At 34.2% G+C, this 22,495-nt stretch overlaps 1 protein-coding gene, 1 non-coding gene and 1 pseudogene across 2 annotated transcripts in view; all 3 read right to left on the bottom strand.

The window, feature by feature from the left end:
• The window catches only part of ABHD18 (abhydrolase domain containing 18), a 39,816-nt gene that overhangs the window by 8,615 nt on the left and 8,706 nt on the right, over positions 1–22,495 (bottom strand). The window contains exons 2-9 of the mRNA XM_060089026.1: positions 14,376–14,484; positions 13,655–13,739; positions 9,989–10,089; positions 8,328–8,406; positions 7,882–7,966; positions 6,319–6,346; positions 2,590–2,728; positions 387–476 (exon numbers count right to left, since the gene is read on the bottom strand). Coding sequence (XP_059945009.1) covers positions 387–476; positions 2,590–2,728; positions 6,319–6,346; positions 7,882–7,966; positions 8,328–8,406; positions 9,989–10,089; positions 13,655–13,739; positions 14,376–14,467 — 699 coding nt within the window. The 5' untranslated portion in view covers positions 14,468–14,484. The remainder of the gene's footprint in view (positions 1–386; positions 477–2,589; positions 2,729–6,318; positions 6,347–7,881; positions 7,967–8,327; positions 8,407–9,988; positions 10,090–13,654; positions 13,740–14,375; positions 14,485–22,495) is intronic.
• On the bottom strand, positions 2,390–2,526 carry LOC132501700 (small nucleolar RNA SNORA42/SNORA80 family). The gene has a single exon (XR_009534290.1). It is a non-coding gene; the product is annotated as a small nucleolar RNA SNORA42/SNORA80 family (small nucleolar RNA).
• Positions 18,891–20,369, bottom strand: LOC132483587 (eukaryotic translation initiation factor 2 subunit 3-like; annotated as a pseudogene).

The following is a 22,495-nucleotide window of genomic DNA, read 5'->3' as shown; positions in this document are numbered from 1 at the left end:
GGTGCCTAAGCGACTGATATAAAGCGACTGATATAAACCCTGGACTCCTAGGCTCAAATGAGCTTCACTGATGGACAACACTTTGCACATATTGTCATAACTCATTGCTGAGGGAATTAAACACAACCTGAGAGACTCTACTGGAAGTTTATGCCTGGTTTCTTCTGGACTTTGCCCTGTGTGCCTTTTCCCTGTGTGCCTTTTCCCTTGATTGATTTTGTAGTGTATCCTTTTGCTGCAATAAGTTTTAATTGTGAGTACGGCTATATACTGAGTCCTGTGATTCCTTCCAGTGAATCAGCAAGCCTGGGGGTGATTGTGGAACCCTGCAAACAATTACCGTTAATTATATATAATTATCTAAACATTAATTGCAATTAAATTACCGTAGTGAAGACCCCAGATGCTGTGGACCAAGACAGACATGGAATCAGTGGCATGGGCTTAGGCCAGCTGGATACTGCTAAGGAAGCCATCTGTAACATGATAACAGAGAGATTCAGTTTAAAGTTTACATTCACTAAAATGAAAAATATTTAATATTAAGAAGTACTTTGTATAGTAGTTGATGAGATAAGACATGAACACAAAGTCTCTTAAACACTCATGAGAATGTCTAGCAAACTCTCCAAATTGCCCAAACCATAAAACTCAACAATGACATATAACTGCTCCCTAAAAAAGCAATAAAATGTATTAGGAAATTTTAAATACCTTAAGACCCATCACAGAAAGCTACTTTCTACTGATAAATATAGAGCAAACATGCTGGGATGTAGATCCTGGGCAGTAGGCTAAGCACACTCATTATGTAAGTGACCTGCTCAGATAGAGCAAAATCTCAACCATAAAATCTCAGGCTTTCGACTGAAAGATGTCAAGAATTTGGTGAACTACAAAGCAGATTATAACTGATATAAACTGATATAAAATGATGTAATATGTTTAGAGAAGGGAAATGTTATTTTTGGCTAGAGGAATCAGAGAAGGCTTCATGAAATGGTTGAGTCTTTTAGGGGAAATGAAAGATGGGGTGTGGTCTTCCATATAAAGGAGACAGTATAATCAAAGGCAAGATGGTGAGAAACACAGGGTCTGGTAGGGAAACAGGCAATATACTTCAGTTATGCTGGTCAGTAGGGCACATGTGGCCAAGGGGGTAGGGGAGATAGGTAGGGCTAGAAAGACTGATCAGGATCAGATTAGAGGTCGCTTTGTTCTGTAGATAATGGGGAATTAATAAAGAGACCTGAGCAAAGGAGTGTATTGTCAAGTGATTCAATGAAGCTAAATAGTATTTTATAACATTGATTAGAGAGGGTGAGATTTGAGGTAGGGAAACCAGTTTATAGGTAGTAGTCCAGCTGACAGTTATAACACTCCAACCTAGGTCATAACAATGGAAACACTACGAGTTAGGAAAAGAAATCCTTTCCCACTCTTCAGTTTCACTGCCTTTAGTTGTTTTGAATTTGAGTTTTTGAAGCTAATTTTATCAGTTTCACTCTTTGGTAGTTGTTTTGAATTTGAGTAAGGTTTTACACTTAATTTTATAATTCAAATGACTTACACAATATATTTTAATGTACTGTATGACTAATATGTCCAGAAAATGAACCAGAGCATGTTCCTGGCCCTCAATGAATCAATTGCTTTATAGAGAAAACAGACTGCTAGACAAGTAATCACAGTAAAATGAAATAAGTACGTGTTATTGAGAAACGAAGTATAGTCTGGGATAAGGCTGGGAATCCGGAGGAGTTTCTCACAGGAAGTAAGCTCTAATCTGGAAGCGGAAGGACAAGCTCTTACTCGGCCAGGTGAAAGGGAATGAGGGAGCACTAGATGGGTGCCAGCACCTGGCATAGCTAGTGCCCAGTTCAATAGCAAAACCTGTGGAAGGTTTTAAGCAGGAGAGAGCAGAGATCAGATTTAGGAAGACCACTCTAGTTAACAGTGTGGAGAAAAAGCCTTAAGAAAAAGGTTAAGGAGTGAAAAGACTAGACAGAGAAACCAATTAGGAGGCCGTTTTAGTACACTCTAGAAAGCAAAGGTAAAACAGCTTGATGGAGAGAAGAGATAAAGGAAAAGTGTCTTCCAAATTAGCTATCTTCACCAATTTAACAGCAAAATAAGGCATTTATAGTTGACACTTGAAGTTAAGTTTATAATCAACTTTTAATAAAATATTAAATCTAACACCTGAGATATAGCTGTGGAGTAAGTAGTATAATCAGTGTCTACATAAATCATACAAAAAATATCATTACTTCATAATTGGAATGAAAGTTTAGAATCTGTTTCTGCTTTCACCAAAACTAAAATTAATTCTACACCTAAAGTGAATTTTTAAATAAATAGATTCCCTAGATCTTCCCCCCACCTCCCACACTGTACAGCCCCTTTCAGTGTTCACAGCCCACAGGTAAGGAGACTGGGCAATGGTTCAAGGCTGCAATTTTCTCTGGCATGTGTACACTATGAGAGGCTCACAGAGGAGGATGTGTCATAAATCCATTAATTTGTTTGATTCCCTAGATTTTATAAACATAACCACAATTAAATATCAGTTAAAATGAAAATGCTTACGTGTCCTCCCATGGATATTCCGGTCATTCCTAGAGGTCCATAACCCTCCCTCTCCAGCCAGTGCAAGAGAGCTGCAGATTCTAAAACAAGAGCTCCTCCCATCACAAAAAGATCAGACACGTTTTTTAAGCTGGACCTTCTAGCCTCACAAAACAAAAGAGAAAATTATTTATTTTATGTATTTACATTATAATATATGCAAATTTACAACAGGCAGACAGAATACATGTTTTTCCTTTAAAGGACCAGATAGCTAAGTAAAACAATGGAATAAATGGATGGAATTGGAATGCTGCTAACATTGTTCTGCATATTAATCACCTAAAACTTCTTTTTAAAAAAAGCTGTATCTAGGGATTTCTCTGGTGGTACAGTGGTTAAGAATCTGCCTGCCAATGCAGGGGACATGGGTTCAAGCCCTGGTCCAGGAAGATCCCACATGCTGCGGAGCAACTAAGCCCATGCGCCACAACTACTGAGCCTGCACTCTAGAGCCCGCGAGCCACAATTGCTGAAGCCTGCGTGCCTAGAGCCTGTGCTCCACAACAAGAGAAGCCACCACAATGAGAAGCCCACACACCACAACAAAGAGTAGCCCCCGCTCGCTGCAACTAGAGAAAGCCTGTTCACAGCAAGGAAGACCCAACGCAGCCAAAAATTAAAAAAAAAAAAAAAAAAAAGCTGTGTCTGCTCTACAACATATAATTTTCATTGAGTTTCAACTACCAAACTATTTTAAAGTCCAGAAAAGAATGTCTTATTTACTTGATATAACTTAAAACTGTTAAAATATGTATGAGAAAATAATATTTCTATACTGTCAATTTTTCATTAAATTACCACTATTGATATAAGGAAAAACAAATTTATAGTTGTCCCTTCTCAGAAAAAAATAATTAAAATAGAACATAAAGCACATTTTTTTTAAAGCAGTGTAAAATAATTCACTAATACTAGGCATTTTTCACAGAACTAGAGCAAAAAATTTTTTAATTTATATGGAAACACAAAAGACCCCGAATAGCTAAAGCAATCTTGAGAAACAAAAATGGAGCTGGAGGAAGCAGACTCCAGCTGATCAAAACAGTATGGTACTGGCACGAAAACAGAAATACAGATCAATGGAATAGGATAGAAAGCCCAGAAATAAACTCATGCACCTATGGTCATTTAATCTATGACAAGGGAGGCAAGAATATAGAATGGAGAAAAGACAGTCTCTTCAATAAGTGGTGCTGGAAAAACTGGACAGCTACATGTAAAAGAATGAAATTAGAATATTCTCTAACACCATATACAAAAATAAACTCAAAATGGATTAAAGACCTAAATGTAAGACCAGGTACTATAAAACTCTTGGAGGAAAACATAGGCAGAACACTCTGATATAAATCGCAGCAATATCTTTTTCTATCCATCTCCTAGAGTAATGGAAATGAAAACAAAAATAAACAAATGGGACCTAATTAAACTCAAAAGCTTTTCCACAGCAAAGGAAACCATAAACAAAACAAAAAGACAACCCACAGAATGGGAGATAATATTTGCAAAGAAAGCAACTGTCAAGGGATTAATCTCCAGAATACACAAACAGCTCTTACAGCTCTGTGTCAAAAAAACAAACAATCCAATCAAAAAATGGGCAAAAGATCTAAATAGACATTCCTCCAAAGAAGACATACAGATGGCCAAAAAGCACATGATAAGATGCTCAACATCACTAATAATTAGAAAAATGCAAATCAAATCTGCAGTGAGGTATCACCTCACACCAGTCAGAATGGCCATCAGCAAAAAGTCTACAAACAGTAAACGCTGGAGAGGGTGTGGAGAAAAGGGAACCCACTTATACTGTTGGTGGGAATGTAAATTGGTACAACCTCTATGGAGAACAGTATGGAGGTTCCTTAAAAAACTTAAAATATAACTACCATATGATCCAGCGATCCCACTCCTGGGCATATCCAGAGAAAACCATAATCTGAAAGGATACATGCACCCCAATGTTCATTGCAGCACTATATACAATAGCTAAGACATGGACGCAACCTAAATGTCCATCAACAGAGGAGTGGGTAAAGAAGATGTGGTATATATATATATATATATTACTCAGCCATAAAAATGAAATAATGCCATTTGCAGCAACATGGATGGACCTCAAGATTATCAAACTAAGTGAAGTAAGTCATACCGAGAAAGACAAATAGCATATGATATCAATCATATGTGGAATCTAATTTAAAAGAAGATACAAATAAACTTATTTACAAAACAGAAACAGACTTACAGATATCAAAAACACACTTACAGTTACCAAAGGGGAAATGTGGCGGGGGAGGGATAAATCAGGAGCTTGGGATGAACATACACACACTATTATATATAAGATAGATAACCGGGACTTCCCTGGTGGTGCAGTGGTTAAGAATCTGCCTGCCAGGGCTTCCCTGGTGGCGCAGAGGTTAAGAATCCACCTGCCAATGCAGGGGACACGCGTTTGAGCTCTGGTCTGGGAAGATCCCACATGCCACGGAGCAACTAGGCCCATGTGCCACAACTACTGAGCCTGCACTCTAGAGCCCGTGAGCCTAGAGCCCGTGCTCCGCAACGAGAAGCCACCGCAATGAGAAGCCCGTGCACTGCAACGAAGAGCAGCCCCCGCTTGCCACAACTAGAGAAAGCCTGCGTGCAGCAACAAAGACCCAACGTAGCCAAAAATAAAAAAATAAATAAATTTAAATTAAGAAGAAAAAGATAGATAACCAACAAGGACTTACTGTATAGCACAGGGAACTCTACTCAATATTCTGTGATAACCTATGTGAGAAAAGAATCTAAAAAATAGTGAATAGATGTATTTGTATAACTGACTCACTTTGCTGTACAGCAGAAACTAATACAACGTTGTAAATCAATTATACTCAAATAAAATTAAAATCTTAAAAAAAGAAACAAGGCAACAACAAAAAATAAAATAAATAGCAATGTAAAAGAATTCAAATACTAGGCTCATGTATTACCGAAATCTTAAATGTTGCTTATTTTCACAAAATACATGATTTATGAATATAATGTTAGAACATTTTTATAATACATGTTTTGATTAATTTAAATACACACCAATTCAATTGAAACTTTCTGTTTTAGAAACTGATTTTACATAAGTACATTTCTTTATAAGAAGCACTTAAATATATATTTTTAGAATCCAGAACTATTCTTATATAATTATAAAAAATATGATTTTATTACTAAAGTGACCAAGTTACAATCTATCTTTTTAAGTCTTTATTGAATTTGTTACAATATTGTTTCTGTTTTATGTTTTGTTTGGTTTTGTTTTTTTTTTTCGCTGCGATGCATGTGGGATCTTAGCTCCTTGACCAGGGATCGAACCCACACCCCCTGCATTGGAAGGTGAAGTTTTAACCACTGAACTGCCAGGGAAGTCCCTATAATCTATTTTTTTAAATTTAATTCATATAAAGACATACTCACATAATTAGCTCCTATATGAAACCTTGCCAATGTGTACAAAAATTCATTTTGTCAATGGTTATTTATTATACGCCCATGTAGAATAATTATGTGCAAAGATCCAGGTACCACAAGAATGCAAGGGGGCCAGAATTCTGTTTTTCAGAAAAGATGGTTAGGCTACCAAAAATTTTAAGATGGCTGAAAATTCAGTATAAAGACTGGAAAATGAAGATAATACATACTTACATTTGGTCCTTGGGTTTCCTGCAGCCATTTAAGAATGTGGGTCAAAGAGAAAGTTTTTAAATAATTAAACACACTCTGTGTCTCGAAACACATTAACTTAAGCAAAATAGTTAAACCTGAAGGCAATTTAATGCTGAAATAACTATTTTTCAAATAGGCTATTTAGGAGTTCTCAGGTTTTTCAACTTAATTATTTTTCTTTTTTTAAAAAGCTTCATTGAGACATAATCACATACCATACAATTCACCCATCTAAAGTGTACAATTCAATATTTTTAGTAATTCAACAGGGTTGTGTAATCCCCAACTTAATTTTAAAATGAAGTTTATTGGTTTCTTTTTTCACTTATAAAAAAATCTAGAAAAGTCAGAAAATCATGTTAGAAGAAAAACTATTTTATCTACAGACAACCATATTAATATTTTGTTGTATTTCTTTCCAAAATTTTCCCTTAGGCACAGTTTCTAAATAGAAAATAATGGATTTTCTATTTTAGGTTTTTTGCATACCTATGCCATACCATAGAGTTTTATATCTTTTTGCATTATAAATACTTTTCATTCATTACTGTAAACTTTTTAATAATAACTGTTAAAATTTACTGCATCCTTATTATTTACCAGTATTAACTATTCTAATACTCTGAATTATTCCCATTTACCAAGGAAAAGTTGAGGTACTAAAAGGTTAACTAACAGGTTCAAGGTCATACAAGTAGTAAGTGGTAAAGTAATAAACATAACACAACCAACTGTACAACATTCCAATGCTATGAACCACAATTTACGTAACCATTTTTCCATTGTTATACATTTAAGCTATTTCTAATGTTTTACTTTTATAAGTTATAAGCTATTAAATATCTTTCCTCTTTTCTATCATTTTCTCTTTTCTTAATATTTTATCCTTAGAATAAACTTCCCAGAATCAAAATGTCAAGGGATGTGAGATTTTTAAAGGTTCCTGATGCATATAGTAAAAATGCTTTCCCAAAGGGTTGAACTGATTTTCAGTCATCAGTAACAAGAGTGCCCATTTCACAATAGCCTTATGACTACTGTGTTTTATTTTTTAAATCTTTTGTAACTGTTCTTTTAACTTTACATTCCTCTTATTACCAGCAACGCTGAACATTTCTTTATATCTGTGCATCAGTTTCATTTCTTCTTCTGGGAATAGTCTGACATAACCTTGAAAATTAAGTTAAGAACTGTTCTAAACCTCAACTGATACTTAAATGTAAATGTGTTTAAAACATGAGGGTTTCCTTAATAAGTCAAACACTTGACTTATTAATATTAAAATCCAGTATAAATCTCAAAAGAAACAGAAGAGCAGTTTATCTTCATTATACAACAGAAGCAAAATCCTTAAATTGCCTTTTAAAAAGGTGTGAAACAATTTTTCACTTCTTTTCATTCTTGCTTCTTAATTCTTAAGCATTTTCTGAACTGACTAAATTTAACTGGTTTAGAAAAGCTGGTTACTATCACTCCTTTTGATGACTAAATCTATAAATAAATAAATAAGAGAAAAGATTTCTAGGTATCACAAAAGGATATAATAAGGGTTTTCTAACAGCAAAGAAGCCATTCGGGCTTCTTTAATCATAGGACGAGCCATTAGTGTTCGTCGTCTCCAGTAATGCTGAGGAAAGAAAAGATGATGTACTTAGAGAATATAATAGATAAATTAGGAGTGTGGGATTAACATATACACACTACTATATATAAAATAGATAAACAACAAGGACCTGCTGTATAGCATCAGGAACTCTACTCAATATTCTGTAATAACCTATATGGGAAAAGAATCTACAAAAGAATGGATATATGTACATGTGTAACTGACTCACTTTGCTGTACACCTGAAACTAACACAATATTGTAAGTCAACTGTACTCTAATATAAAATTAAAATTAAATTAAATTAAAAAATATAATAACCACATCTGTTAAGGAGAGTAACTTAACAAATTAGGGATTAAGATGTTATAATAAAGTCTTACATGATCTCCTGTTCCAGCAAGATGAATGCATACAGGTCTATATTTGCTGTTCCATTCTTTAGGCACAATAAATTGGAACCTATTTAAAATAAAACACATCAGTGAAACTAAAAGCCTTTTAATACAAACTTTGAATTCTTAAAAAGTGTCATAATTAAATTATTTGGGAGAAAAGGTCATTCAGAATTTTGACATTCAAACTGTAATTGACTTGCTGTTTTCCATGTCCTGTTGGATGAAAGTACAGGTGCTTTATGGCATGATTATTCATCTATAAATTCTATTTCAATAGATATTAGCAGTGTAGAATTGTGTATTTAAAATATCATGATCATTTAGTAGTTTAAAAAAATCTGAGTTTTCAGGCACTGATGAATTTTCATTATCATTTATTTATTTATTAAAATGCATTAAAATTCTGTTATAATGGTTATGGGAATGTAATAAAAATAAACATATGTTTTGGTAGAAAAACAAAACAAAACTGTAATTGACTGATTAAACTAATGTTTGCCCAACTGGCAACAAAGATACTGTACATTTGCTTGGTGTTACGGTATTAAAAATTCAATTACAATATAAGAACAGAATTTATTGCAATCATTTTTACCTTATTCAATATCACAACTTTATATATGCATAATGAAATTTTCTTATTTTTAAAGACATCAATATATATGATTAAGTCCTAGAAAAACAATTCTTTAGATAGTTCCACTTTTTCTCCTTGCAGGAATAATGCTTGGCTGTACAAGCTGTTGATATCAATAACATAGTTCATGTTATCTTTTTTCAACTTGGAGTGTATAACAGGATCTGATTTATTAAAACTTTTATGTTTGGAGGTAAAAGCAAACCACACCAGAAAAAATATAGTCTTCTCTATATGTAATCTTCTTATCGTAGTATCTTAGTACTCTCATTCAATGTTTTTTCTTATATGACTTCTTTTTTTATCATTGTAGTAAAATATATATAACATAAAATTTACCATTTTTACCATTTTTAAGTGTACAGTTCAGTGACATTAAGTACACTTACATTGTTATGCAATCACTACCACCATCCATCTTCAGAACTTTTTTATCTTCCCAAACTGAGTTACTTCTCTTTTCAATTTCCTTAGCAGTTGACATTTTGGAATTATTATCACAGTAGAACACTGCACTCTGTCAGCTCAAGGTTTGACCTTAGGCAGTTGTGTTCTCAGGCAACATAAACCTGAATTCTGAGCTTACTTTGCCTGGGCAAGGGAAAATATCACTACTTATCTATTGTCAATAAATTGTTGAATAGAACATAGACAAGAAAATTTAGGATGGTTTAATGATTATATCTGTTTTGTGCTCATGAAAACTAACTCTTAATTTTCAGTTTCATAATCAAAACTACCAACATTAACAACTCTGCTTCATTTAGCATTCCCAGCACTGTCCTGCTTCTTGAAATTTTGAAGATTAAGCTGATAACAACTTAAGTTCAAATGTATACTAAAGTTCTGTATTTTTACTCCGTCCCACCCCACATTTAATGGAAAAATGCTAAATAATTATTGTAATTAATAATAAATAATTTGAAATAATATGGCATTGATATTATTGTAATTGTGTAAGTGAACGTAAACAACCTACTACTTTAACTTTCTGAATAAAAATACTTACCTTGCAATAACAGATTCAACTGGCATGATATCAGGCACATAGTGGGCCATGGGGGAAACAAAGTGTCCATCTAGGATCTTACAGTCTGACTGCTCTTCAATCTAAAAAAAAGCAAAACCAAGATGTATACACAATGACAGTGGTATCTAGGTCTATCATAGATGTTTTCTGTTAAAAAGTTCTATTCAATTGTAACTTTTTTTTTAGTGCCTACTAAGTATCCTTTTGCTCCATTCTGCTTTCTAAAGGCTCCTACACACATTTCATTTCCTTCTACGTTCTCTACTTGAGTCTGCTTGGGAAAACAAACTATAAGTAAACCTTATTTGTACAATGACATACAATAACAAAATAAAATATTTGTTGCAAGAATTCAACAATATAAAGATAAATATAAAAACAATTTACAAACAAATTATAATTTACCACAATCAAATAAGGGTTGACATTATATATGTTAGAATGGCTTGTTTTCAGGTAACCTATTGATGAAATGAGTCATGTCAACACATTAAATAAGGAGAAATGTGATAGTTACATATGTAGCAAAGGCATTTCCTAATATTCAACACCTAAGTCTTTTTTTCCACCTCAAATAGTTATTTTTTTAAATAAAAAAATCTTTATCAGGCCAATAGTAAAATTAAATTAGCAGTAAAGCATCACATATTTTCATTCAAACCAGAAACAAAAAACTGTATTTTTAGAAGCTAAATATATCAACCTCTTTAAAAAACACAAATACTAACCAGTTGTTTCAACATCATTTATTAAATAATCCACATTTTCTTTGCAAATGACTTAAAATACTACTTTATCATGAAGTAAGTTTCCATAAATTTTTTTGTAAAATTATTTTTTGGAAAATAATTTGTAAAATTATTTTCAATCATTTATCAGGTCTCATTAGCATATCTTTTATTTCTAAACCAGTGTCAGGCTGTGCTGATCATACTGTGCCTTACAATACCCATTGATATATGACTGAGATAGTTTTTACTTACCACTCTTCCTTTTCTAGTATTCCTGATCTGACTATACTTCCCAAATATATATTTGAGTTCTTCCCAAAATAATTTTAGGATCTTTTTATGGACCTTAGCTCTAAACTGAATATTTTAATTGGGATTGCATTGCATTTTTTGAAAATGGTAAGGAGACCTAACGTGTATAATACAAAATTTTTAATCCAGGAAGTGTTTACATTTTAGTCATCTTTGTGCCTCCTACAGTTTTAAAGTTTTCTTTTATCTATTTTAGAAGAATTATTTGACAAAAGAGGCAGCACAAACTAATGTGAAAGGGAATAATAATTCAACAAATAGTGTTGGGATAAATGGCAATTTGGTAAGAAAAAAACACTTTCAGAGCCATATATAAGACAGATTTAAAAATTAAGCAAGCTACAACTCAACACTAAAAAGAGGAATAACCTAATTAAAAATGGGCAAGGGCTTCACAGATATTTCTCAAAAGAAGATATACAAATGGCCAATAAGTACATGAAAGGATGCTCAACATCACAGTCATTAGGGAAAGACATATCAAAATCACAATAAAATATACTTCACACCCACTAGGAAGGCTAGGGCAAGTAGAAATATTGGTAAGAACGTGGAGAAATTGAAAGCATTATACACTGCTTGTGGAAAAGTAAAATGGTGCACTTTGGAAAACAGCTGACAGTTTGTTAAAAATTTAAGCATACAATTACCGTGTGACTGAGCAATTCCACTCCTAGATATATACCCAAGGGAACTGAAAAAAATATATCCACAAGAACACTAGTACATGAATATTCATAGCATTATTATTCATAACAGTTAAAAAGTAGAAACAACTCGGGACTTCCCTAGTGGTCCATTGGTAAAGAATCCGCCTTCCAATGCAGGGGACGCAGATTTGATCCCTGGTCAGGGAATTAAGATCCCACAAGCCATGGGGCAACTAAGCCTGCGCGCCACAACTACTGAGCTTGCACACCTCAACTAGAGAGAAGCCCGGGTGCCTCAAACGACAGAGCCCACGCACTCTGGAGCCACAACTACAGAGCCCACGCACCCTGGAGCCTGAATGCCACAAGTAGAGAAGAGAAACCCCCGCATGCCACAACTAGAGAGAAGCCCTCATGCCACAACAAAAGATCCCACATGCCTCAACGAAGATCCCATGTGCCGCAACTAAAACCCGATGAAGCCAAAAAAAAAAAAAAAAAAAAAAAAAGTAGAAACTCAAATGCCCATCAACTGAATAACGGATAAACAAAATGTTGTACATATACACAATGGGATATTATTTAGCCATAAAAAAGAATGAAGCAGTGGTACATGGTACAACATGGATGAACCTTAAAAATTTGCTAAGTGAAATAAGCCAGAAACAAAAGGCCATATGTTGGATGATTCCATTTATATGAAATGTCCAGAATGGGTGAATCCACAGAGACAACAGATGAGTGATTATCAGCAGGTGGGAGGCTGGGGAAGTGGGAGGTGACAGCTAATGGGTACAGGGTTTCTTTTGGGGGCAATAAAAATGCTCTGGAATTAGATAGTGATAGTTGCACATCTTGAGAATGTAATAATAAAAAACAACAACACTGAATTGTACATTTTAAAAGGGTAATTTTTCTGTATTTGAATTATATCTCAATCTTTAAAAACCAAGAGTGAGAAAGCAAGAGAGAGAAGGTGGGGGAGAGGAAGGATATCTGTAAGAAAGCATTCTAAAATCCTAACAGTAATTCCTCCTTGGGAGGAAAATGGAATTAGGAGGTGGAAAGTGGCATAAATTAGAGTTTTGATCTTTACTTGGTATGTTTTAAATTTGTTCAAGCCTATGACTTTTTAATAGGAAAAAAACAGAGAAAATGGAAATATTTAGCAAAATTTGAGGGAGAAATGTTCTAAATCCAGAAGATACAAAAGGAACAGCTATGTGGTATAGAGGAGGGATTTCCAATTTATAAGATCCTGTTTTTAGCAGTGAAAGCCTTTTGAAAAATGAAATCTGCTAAAGACATCCAATATATAAAAGCAACGAAAGTAGTTACTGTGGTTGAAAGCCGTGAGGGATGTGAAGCCTACCCAGCTGCAGGCCCTCCCCTACAGCGCTTCAAGTATCCAATTACATAAGCCTAGAAGTGTTTTACAGGAAAACATGGCTGCTTAAAAACAAAACTATTTCAAATATATTTTTTCATATTGTCTAATTTTATATAATTTTCTTTCTACCCTTCTCTCAGCAATTAACTATATCCCATAACATTTCCCTGATGTTATTTAACAGTTGTTTTGCTAGTAACTTCTCATGTGCTGATTCTCTCAATAGAGCACTTCCCTGTATTACTTGTAATTCTTCTGAATGTTGAATAATTTAACTCTCTTGAGCCTAAAGATAAAAGATGAGGCTCAAAAAGATCCATCCCTAAATATTTTCTTGTATTTAGTTAAGTATTAAATATATGCTCCCATATAAACATGCATATAGTTATTATAAGCATTCAGTTAGGGTACATGATAGCATTTAAAAAATATTAAATGAAAAATCTATATTGTACTCATGTTTTAGAGTTTATTGTTATTATACTCCAACATTCAGCCCACTCTTGCCACACAGTTATATAAAACCTGAATTTCTATAATTGCATTTCTTTCACCTGAATACCTTATCGATGTATATTGGATAATCACTTGAAACCAGATTCTGACATCTTTCTCGATTTCCAATAATCTTTCTGAATTCAAAGAGTCTATTATGGGAAGGGGGGGAAAAAAGGAAAAACTTCAGTATTCCCATTATATTGAGACTGATGAAAAGTAATTAAAAATTAGCAAGTCCAGTTCATAAACTATGTTAAAATTGAATTTTAATAATTAAAGAAAAAATTAGGCTTTGGTTTTTTTCAAGCTTGACATTTTGTCTCAGAAAAAACATGAGAAATATCATTGCTCCAAAAGTAATTAACATATTCAGGACTCAAAATTAAAGGCACAAATCCCTAAAATTATTTTTCACAAGTTCAAATACTTCCATGAGCTACAGTATATCACAGTTTTATAGTCATTACAAATTCAAGTTACCCAAGAAAGTTTAGTTCCTGAAATCTGTAATCGATAAAAAATTACCAAAGTTAAAAATCTATGTCTGAGAGCTCTTTATTTTTAAGTCTGAATTACTTTTAAAACAGTTCAATTTATGATTATATGGGTTAAAACTTAAGAGTAATAATTAGATAAAAGAGAAAAGGAAATAATTTCTTTCTTATAGAGTAGTTAATGCTTAATTTACCAATCACTTTATAGTAAAGGACTTTATAACTGAAATGAAGTTTCAAATGTTTACTAAAACAACAAATTTAGAAGAGGCATTCAGAAAAAATGCTTACCTTTTGAGATCCTCTGGCCTTCCCCATCCTCTGATAAAAAGTTTTGTAAGGAGAAGTCTTCTATATAGAATATCTAACTTGCTTACACCCATTAGTAGCAAACAAACATCTATAAAACAAAAATTTAAATGACTTTAAAACATTTTATTTTACTCGGCAGGTCAACTTTCTAACCACCTCTACAAATATCAGGTAAAAATTAAACATTGATCTACTCTCTTGGCAACTTTTAAATACACAACACCGTATTGTTAACTATAGTTACCATGCTGTACATTATATCCCCACAACTTATTTATCTTAGAGACCTTAAAAGTACTCATTACAAGAAAAAAAACTGTAACTATGTGAGGTGATGGATGTTAACTAAACTTATTGTGGTAAACACATCACAGTATATACATATATCAGGTCATTATGTGGTATACTTTAAATAATACAACATTATCAATTATATCTCAATAAAACTGGGGGGAAATTTAAAAATGAGATTAAACTAGAACTTTGAATGTATTCTCTTGGAAATAAGATACAAGATACAGGAAAAAAGAACTTGGATGAAAGTAGAGAAGATGAAGTAGAGCCCTGAGCTACAGTAAACTCTGAATTCCTCTAGGGCAGGACCTTCCCATCCTCAGTACAGTGACTGACAGTAAATATTCAATATTTGTTGAATAACAATAGGAGTGGCTAATACCTATGTAGTACTAATTTATCTGCCAGGCACCATTTAAAAACTACACACACACACACACACACACACACACGTATGTTCTTGCTTAAACCTCCCAACAATCTTATGAAGATATAGTACCCCAAGACAAGGAAACTGAGGCACAGAGAGGATATGATTTACTTAAGGCCACACAACAAGTGGGAGGCAGACCTAAGACTGAATCTCAGGCACATGGCTGAAGATCTGCTATACTATACTGCCTGTCTTCTACTCTACAGTGCATGAAAAGTAGTAATTAATCAGTGCTACTACTTAGGTACCACTTATCTGTCTTTCCCAAACATTTCTGAAGTTTTAAAAAAATATCTGCCTCTGTCTTTTCAAACTGAATGGTGTAGTTTTGATTTCCAGGCAAAATCTGATTCAGGTTCAGGGTTTATTCTACTTAGAAAAGTGGAAAATGGAAATTTGCAGCTCCATCAGTGAGCTTTAATAAGGGCTTATCTATTACTTTGAATGCTTTTTGGGGAACCACCATTTATGTCATATTTTTACTCCTTGATTTGTAACAAACTACAACTTTAACTTACTGCTCTTCTTTGTTTGCCTAAGTGTACAATCTAACCCACCATCAGTCGGACTGGCACTTTATTATTTTTATGACTGGACCAGCAAAACCAAATCATTCATACTGCCCCTTACAATTCTCAGGACCAAGAATAAACATTTACTAGATAATATACTTGTTAGGCCAGCGGTCCCCAACCTTTTTGGCACCAGCGACCGGGTTCGTGGAAGAGGGTTTCTCCACGGACGGACAGCGGGAGAAATGGTTCAGGCGGTACTGTGAGCGATGGGGAGTGGCAGAGGAAGCTTTGCTCGCTGGCCCGCCTCTCACCTCCTGCTGTGCGGCCTGGTTCCTAACAGGCTTCAGACCAGTACCGGTTCACGGCCCAGGGATTGGGGACCCCTGTGTTAGGCAATACAATCAATAGCCAGAGTATAGTATCTAGTATTTTTTAAAACTGCCCACCTCTCTTTTTCCCAATTTCCACGTGTTATTCATTTTTTATTCTTGATTAAATTTGTTTTTTGCATAATAATGCTAGGAAAAAACCCATAATGCATATCCAGCTCTTTTATTACACTATTCATATCTACTACTATAAATAAACAAACTGGTATTCTAATTACTAGATTCCTATGAATTATCATTAATCAGTTCACCATAGCTCAGCCATTATTGGATGGCCTAAATGTAAGTTTCTGAATTTTTATGAATGAGTATTACTTTTTTCATTCATGCAACAGTATTTATTAAGTGCTTACTCTATGCCAAGAATTATTTTAGGTCCTGTGCTACAAGATGATCAAGGCACGTTCTTCCTCTCATGGATCTTATACTTCAGGGAAAGAAAACAAATTATTTTTAGGAAAAAAAGTAAGCAAGACTAGATGATGACAACATTATTATCATAATATAACAAGACAACATGATAAAGACCAGAGGGCTCCTTTGATGGTCAAAAAAAGCCTCACTTAACCAAAGAGGTAACATTTAAACCAAGACCTACATGACAAAAAAGAGCTGCCAAATCTTTAAACTGCAAATCTCATTAAAATCATATAAGTTCTGAAGTCTATTCATGTACTATGTTCCAATGAAATTTGTTAAAAACTATCTAGTCAGTGAATAAAGCACAGGAACAGATAATTTATACAAGAAGAAAGGCAAGTGACAGTGATCACATATTCTCTTCTTCATTTTCTAGTTAAAAAATGTTCACTGTAACATATTAAAATTCAAATAATACAGAAGTATGTATAGTAAATTAGGAAAAAAATAATCTTCCTGTTACCTCTAATTCTACTTTTCAGAGATATTGACTGCTAACAGTTTAAATTCTGTCCTTCCTGACCTTTTTCTTATTGACATTATTTATTTACATATACACACTTTAAAAAAATTTTGCTTGAGTTATGTAACACATTTTTGGCAGAATTCAAACAATATAAAAATATACAGAGTAGGGGCTTCCCGGGTGGCGCAGTGGTTGAGAGTCCGCCTGCCGATGCGGGGGACGTGGGTTTGTGCCCCGGTCCGGGAAGATCCCAGGCCCACATGCCGCGGAGCGGCTGGGCCCGTGAGCCATGGCCGCTGAGCCTGCCCGTCCGGAGCCTGTGCTCCGCAACGGGAGAGGCCACAACAGTGAGAGGCCTGCGTACCGCAAAAAAAAAAAAAAAAAAAATACAGAGTAAAGCTAAGAAGTCTCTCTTCATTTCTGCTAAGCTTCCTCTCCTCCCAAAAGGTAAGTGCTATTAATATTGTACTCTTGTGACTCTTTGTTCTATCCATTTATATACATACACATATTTTAGGGATTTTGGTGTGTGTGTGTGTGTGTGTGTGTGTGTGTGTGTGTGTTTAGCTATTTTATTTTTTAAAAGATTTATTTATTATTTATTTAATTTATTTTTGGCTGTGTCGGGTCTTATTTGCGGCATGTGGGATCTTTGTTGCAGCGTGCAGGGTCTTCATTGTGGTGTGCGGGTTTCTCTCTAGTTGTGGCATGCGGGTTTGGGGTTTTGTCTTCTCTAGTTGTGGCATGCAGGTTCCAGGGCACGTGGGTTCTGTAGTTTGCAGCACGCAGGCTCTAGTTGAGGCGCGCGAGCTCAGTAGTTGTGGCACCAGGGTATAGTTGCCCTGAGGCATGTGGGATCTTAGTTCCCTGACCAGGGATCGAACCCACGGCCCCTGCATTGCAAGGCGGATTCTTTACCACTGGACCACCAGGGAAGTCCTGGTGTGTTTCTTTAAACAACTACAGTATTTGTATTTTTTGACATTTCTTCCTCACGCTGATTATTTATAAATATCTGCAAAGCTCTTTCAATTTCAGGATATACAGGCCTACCTCATTTTTTCTATTAATGGGTGTTTATCCTATTTATATTTTATTATTATGATAATTTTTCTATTTTTTTGTTTTATTGACTTCAGTTTTTTTATCATTCATATTTGTTTTACATTTGAGTGTATGTAAATTTGAAAGTGATACATTTAAGATGCAATATATCATAACAGCTAAAAGCATATACTCTAGAGGCAAACTCCCTTGGTTGAATCCTTTACTATGTGACTTTGAGCAAGTCACTTATCCTTTCTGTAACCCATCCGTAAAACAGGGATAATGACAGTACTTACCTCAGATTGGTATGAGAAATAAATGAGTTACTATACTTGAAGCACTTTAACAGCACTTTGTAAATTTAAGTGCTATACTTACTAATAATAGCAACATTATTATTGATTATCCTTATAACTCTATTTAATACTCAAACCTGTATTTCCATGTTCTATATAATATTTATTAACTCCTGATGATAACTAATGAAAGATATATTTGATCCCTTCTCCCTACCACCCAATTTTAGTTGATATTTTTTTTACTGCTTATCTTTATAACTTTAAGTATACTAATATCTCTAATCCTTAAATGATAGCTCTATAACTGATTGTGAAAGCTGAGGAAATCTGTGTACTTTCTTTTTTTTTTTTTTAAGAAGAAAAATTTTATTTCAAACAGGTTCAGTGGTATGTGTGCTACAGCAAAGGCTGATTGTAGCAGTTTCCTTTCAAACCTGCACTGATGTATAAATTAGACGTTTTTTGGGAATGATTAATTTCTGGTAAAATGTAGATTCAATCCAACATTACACCAATTTTTACATTTATTGTAGACCCTATTTTAGTACTAGAGGTTAAATTTTCATCACCAAAAAATGAGAATATCCTTACAGCTACTCCTAAGGTAATGAGCTGTGAAATTAATTCCTCACTATTGCTTTGAAAATATACCCCTAGGTTGTTAAGAGAAATTCCGACTTCATCCAAACCTGTTATTTAATTCTTCAGTCATCATCTACTGTTGGCTTGATTGTCACTCTTCTTATTTGACCCCAACCAATTAAACGCCAGTGTTTCTCAACTCTTTGGCTAAGGGCAATTTTTTCTCCTACTTCTGTGCACACAGGATTAGTCAAAACGATTTTGCCCAAATCAGCCTTGACTGCACTAACTCTTCCTCCTGTCAACAGGGATCCTATGTTCACCATAAGTACTTCATTCTTAGACAGCTTCTGCACTTTTGCTGCTTTCTTGTCTCCTTCAGTGAGTACACCTAGAAGCCATCTAAGCAGGAAATAGGAAATTTCCAATTCTGTGAAGACCTCAGGTAAAGCTCCAAGTGCACCAAGTACCTGCCCCACCATTCCGTCAGCCTGGCACAAAGTGTGATCAATTTTTGTTCCAACTCCAGTAAGACCTGGAGCAGCATACTGAAGATCATTATGATGTGTGAAAAGCGATACAATTTTGGAAAAGATGGGTTTACACATGAGTTTTCCTTCACTATCTTTGGAAACAATACCAGGTCTGACTACTATCTCCTGGCCCACCTTTAATACTCCTTTTAGAATACTACCACCAGCTACACCCCCCTTAAGGTCATCAACTTCACAGCCAGATTTGTTGACATCAAATGATCTAATAACAATAAGTTGGTGTTCTGAAGTATAGTCTCTTGGGGGTACTGGAATTTTCTTTACTATGTACTCACAGACAACTTCAATATTGTATTTTAGCTGAGCAGAAATTGGAATAGGAGCTCCTTCTGCTACTGTACCTTGTACAAATTCAAGGATCTGTTCATACTGTTCTTTAGCCTGGCTTTCTTTTACCGTTTCAATTTTATTTTGTAGAATCAAAATATGCTTCAGTTTCATGATTTCTATCACAGCCAGGTGTTCACAGGTCTGAGGCTGAGGACAAGACTAGTTACCAGCTATCAAGAGAAGAGCTGCATCCATCACTGCGGCACTGGTCAGCATAGTAGCCATCAAAATATCATGGCCAGGAGAGTCAACAAAGGAAACATGTCTGACTAATTTGAAGTTCCCTTTGGTCCCTGGAATTGTAGGAAACTCATCGGGTGTACTACTTCCACAGGATCTATAAAATTCTGGCCGAGGACAATTAGGGTCGTCAAGTTTATAAATCTTAGCATTAGCATAGCCAAGTTTGATTGTAATATTTCTTTCTAGTTCATTTTTGAACCTGACAGAGTGAACTCCAGAAATAGCTTTTACAACAGTAGATTTCCCATGAGCTACATGACCAATTGTACCTATATTAATTGTGGGCTGTCTGCTGATAACTTCATGTGAAAGTGGCGTCAACTTGGTAACACCGAAGTGTTGAGATCTTGCTGAGAAAGGTGCGACTGTCCTAAAGTCACACCAGCCTCACCCCCCGCCATCTTGCCTGGAGAGAATCTGTGTACTTTCTACCTTCTCTTTCTTTTCTGCCTCTAACTCTCGTAAATTATATCAATTCTACGTTGTCAGACTTTACATTCATATTCTTAGTCTTAGAGAGAGTTGTATTCAATGATCATTACCATTCCTTTTGCAGCAATTAATAAAATAGAAAATTAAAAAAAAATCAATGAGAACCCAAATAATTCTTTAAGAACACTATTAGATACTTCAGATGGGTTTATGGTAAGAATGTAAGAATATTTTAGAGTAACTTACTACATTAACTAAACAGAAAAAAAAAACATGTCTTAGCGATATAAAGAAAACAAGAAAAAAAAACCCTCCTAGCATCTGATTCAATTCAGCATCCAGACATAATTATAAAGAAAAAAAAATCTAGGAATATAAGAAAGCATCATTAACTTGATGTAACATATCAAACAAAAATGTACAGTAAACATCATATTTAATGATGAAATTTTAGAAGTATTCCCTTAAAAGTGAGGGACAAGAATTTCCACTATTATCACTTCCATTCTAAAATGGTACAGGATATCCTAAGCTGAAAAAAGAATAATAAAAAGTTCGAAAGATTAGAAAAGGGGGAGAAAACCTGCCATTACACACAAAGGGTATGACTATTATTGAGAAAATCCAAGTGAGTCAACAAAGTATTAGAACTTATTAGTTATTACTAAGTTCAATAAAAGGTGCCAGGGCAATTGGTTATCCATGTGGGAAAAAATTAAATTAAATCCTAACACATCATACTAAGTACACAAACAAAAAATCCATGTGGATTAGGATTAGAGACCTAAGCATAAAAGGTGAAACTGTAAACTTTCAGAAGAGTACACGAGAGACCATAATCAGATAAAATAGAGCAAATATTCCAAGACTTTAAAGAAAATGGTTGATTCTACAAACGCTCATTGAAAATGAGCTCCATTAAGAAATGAAAAGACAAGCCAAAGACTGTGAGACAATATTTGCAAAACATCTATTTGGTAAAGGACATGTATTCAAAATATACAAAGAACTCTTAAAACTCAGCAATAAGAAAAGAAACAACCCAATTAAAAAATGGACAAAAGAGCAGAGAGGACTTTTAGGGAAACTACTTTGTATGATACTGTAATGGTAAATACAGGATATTATATTTTTGTCAAAACCCACAGAACTGTATAACACAGTATATTCTAAGGTAAACTATGGACTTCAGTTAATAATAATGTATCAATATTGAGTTCATCAAGTGCAACAAATGTACCACACTAATGCAAGATGTGAATAGGGAAATTGTGGGGTAGGGGAAGAATGGATATGGGAACTCTCTGTACTATCTTGATCAAGTTTTCTGTAAACCTAAAACTGTTATAAATAATAAAGTCTATTAATTTAAATTTAAAAGTCCAAAAGATGATTTCTCATAAGGTTTTTAAGAGTAGTTCTACATACCTTTAAATGTGAAGAAATTCCATTAGGATTCCACACAGAGCTTCTGTCACCATTATTGTATCAAGATATTATCATATCACTGTAGCAGTTTTAGTATATCAATGTGTTGAATGAATCTATCAAATATCAATCATATAGGATTTCTGTAGACTTTATTCATTATAGTTTATAGGAGGAAAATCAATTCCATTTAAAGAAGAGGACAAAAGCAAAAATCAATTTGACAAACCCTTATGTACTCATTTATTTGCCACTTCCTCTGAAAAAATATATTTTTAAAAACTTCCTAAAACATTCTAAAAATTTTCAATAGTCACCTTGAAAGTTAATCCAGAACTGAATGACATAAGCTTCCAAGTAGCTTATACTTACAAATGATGATAAAATACATTTTCTGGCTTTCTTTAACCACTTTACAAAAATATAGTCAATATTGTATTATAAATATAGTCAAAATTTAATGTTAAAGGAAAAATGTCGATAATCTTCCAAAACTGATTTCCATAATTTTTCTACTCAATTGATTTGCATTGCTAATCAGAGAGGGGAACTCCTGTTACTAATTTTTATGGCAATGGTTAAAGCCTTTATGTGTTATTACTTAAACTTACCAACTTTTGTTTTCAACTTAATCTTATAGGGGTAAAAATACTAAGAATCCCTTTAC

The sequence above is a fragment of the Mesoplodon densirostris genome, chromosome 1, assembly GCF_025265405.1.
Source record: "Mesoplodon densirostris isolate mMesDen1 chromosome 1, mMesDen1 primary haplotype, whole genome shotgun sequence".
NCBI lineage: Eukaryota > Metazoa > Chordata > Mammalia > Artiodactyla > Ziphiidae > Mesoplodon > Mesoplodon densirostris.
Note: the sequence above shows the minus strand (reverse complement) of the source record. Positions and strands in the feature narration are given on the sequence as shown.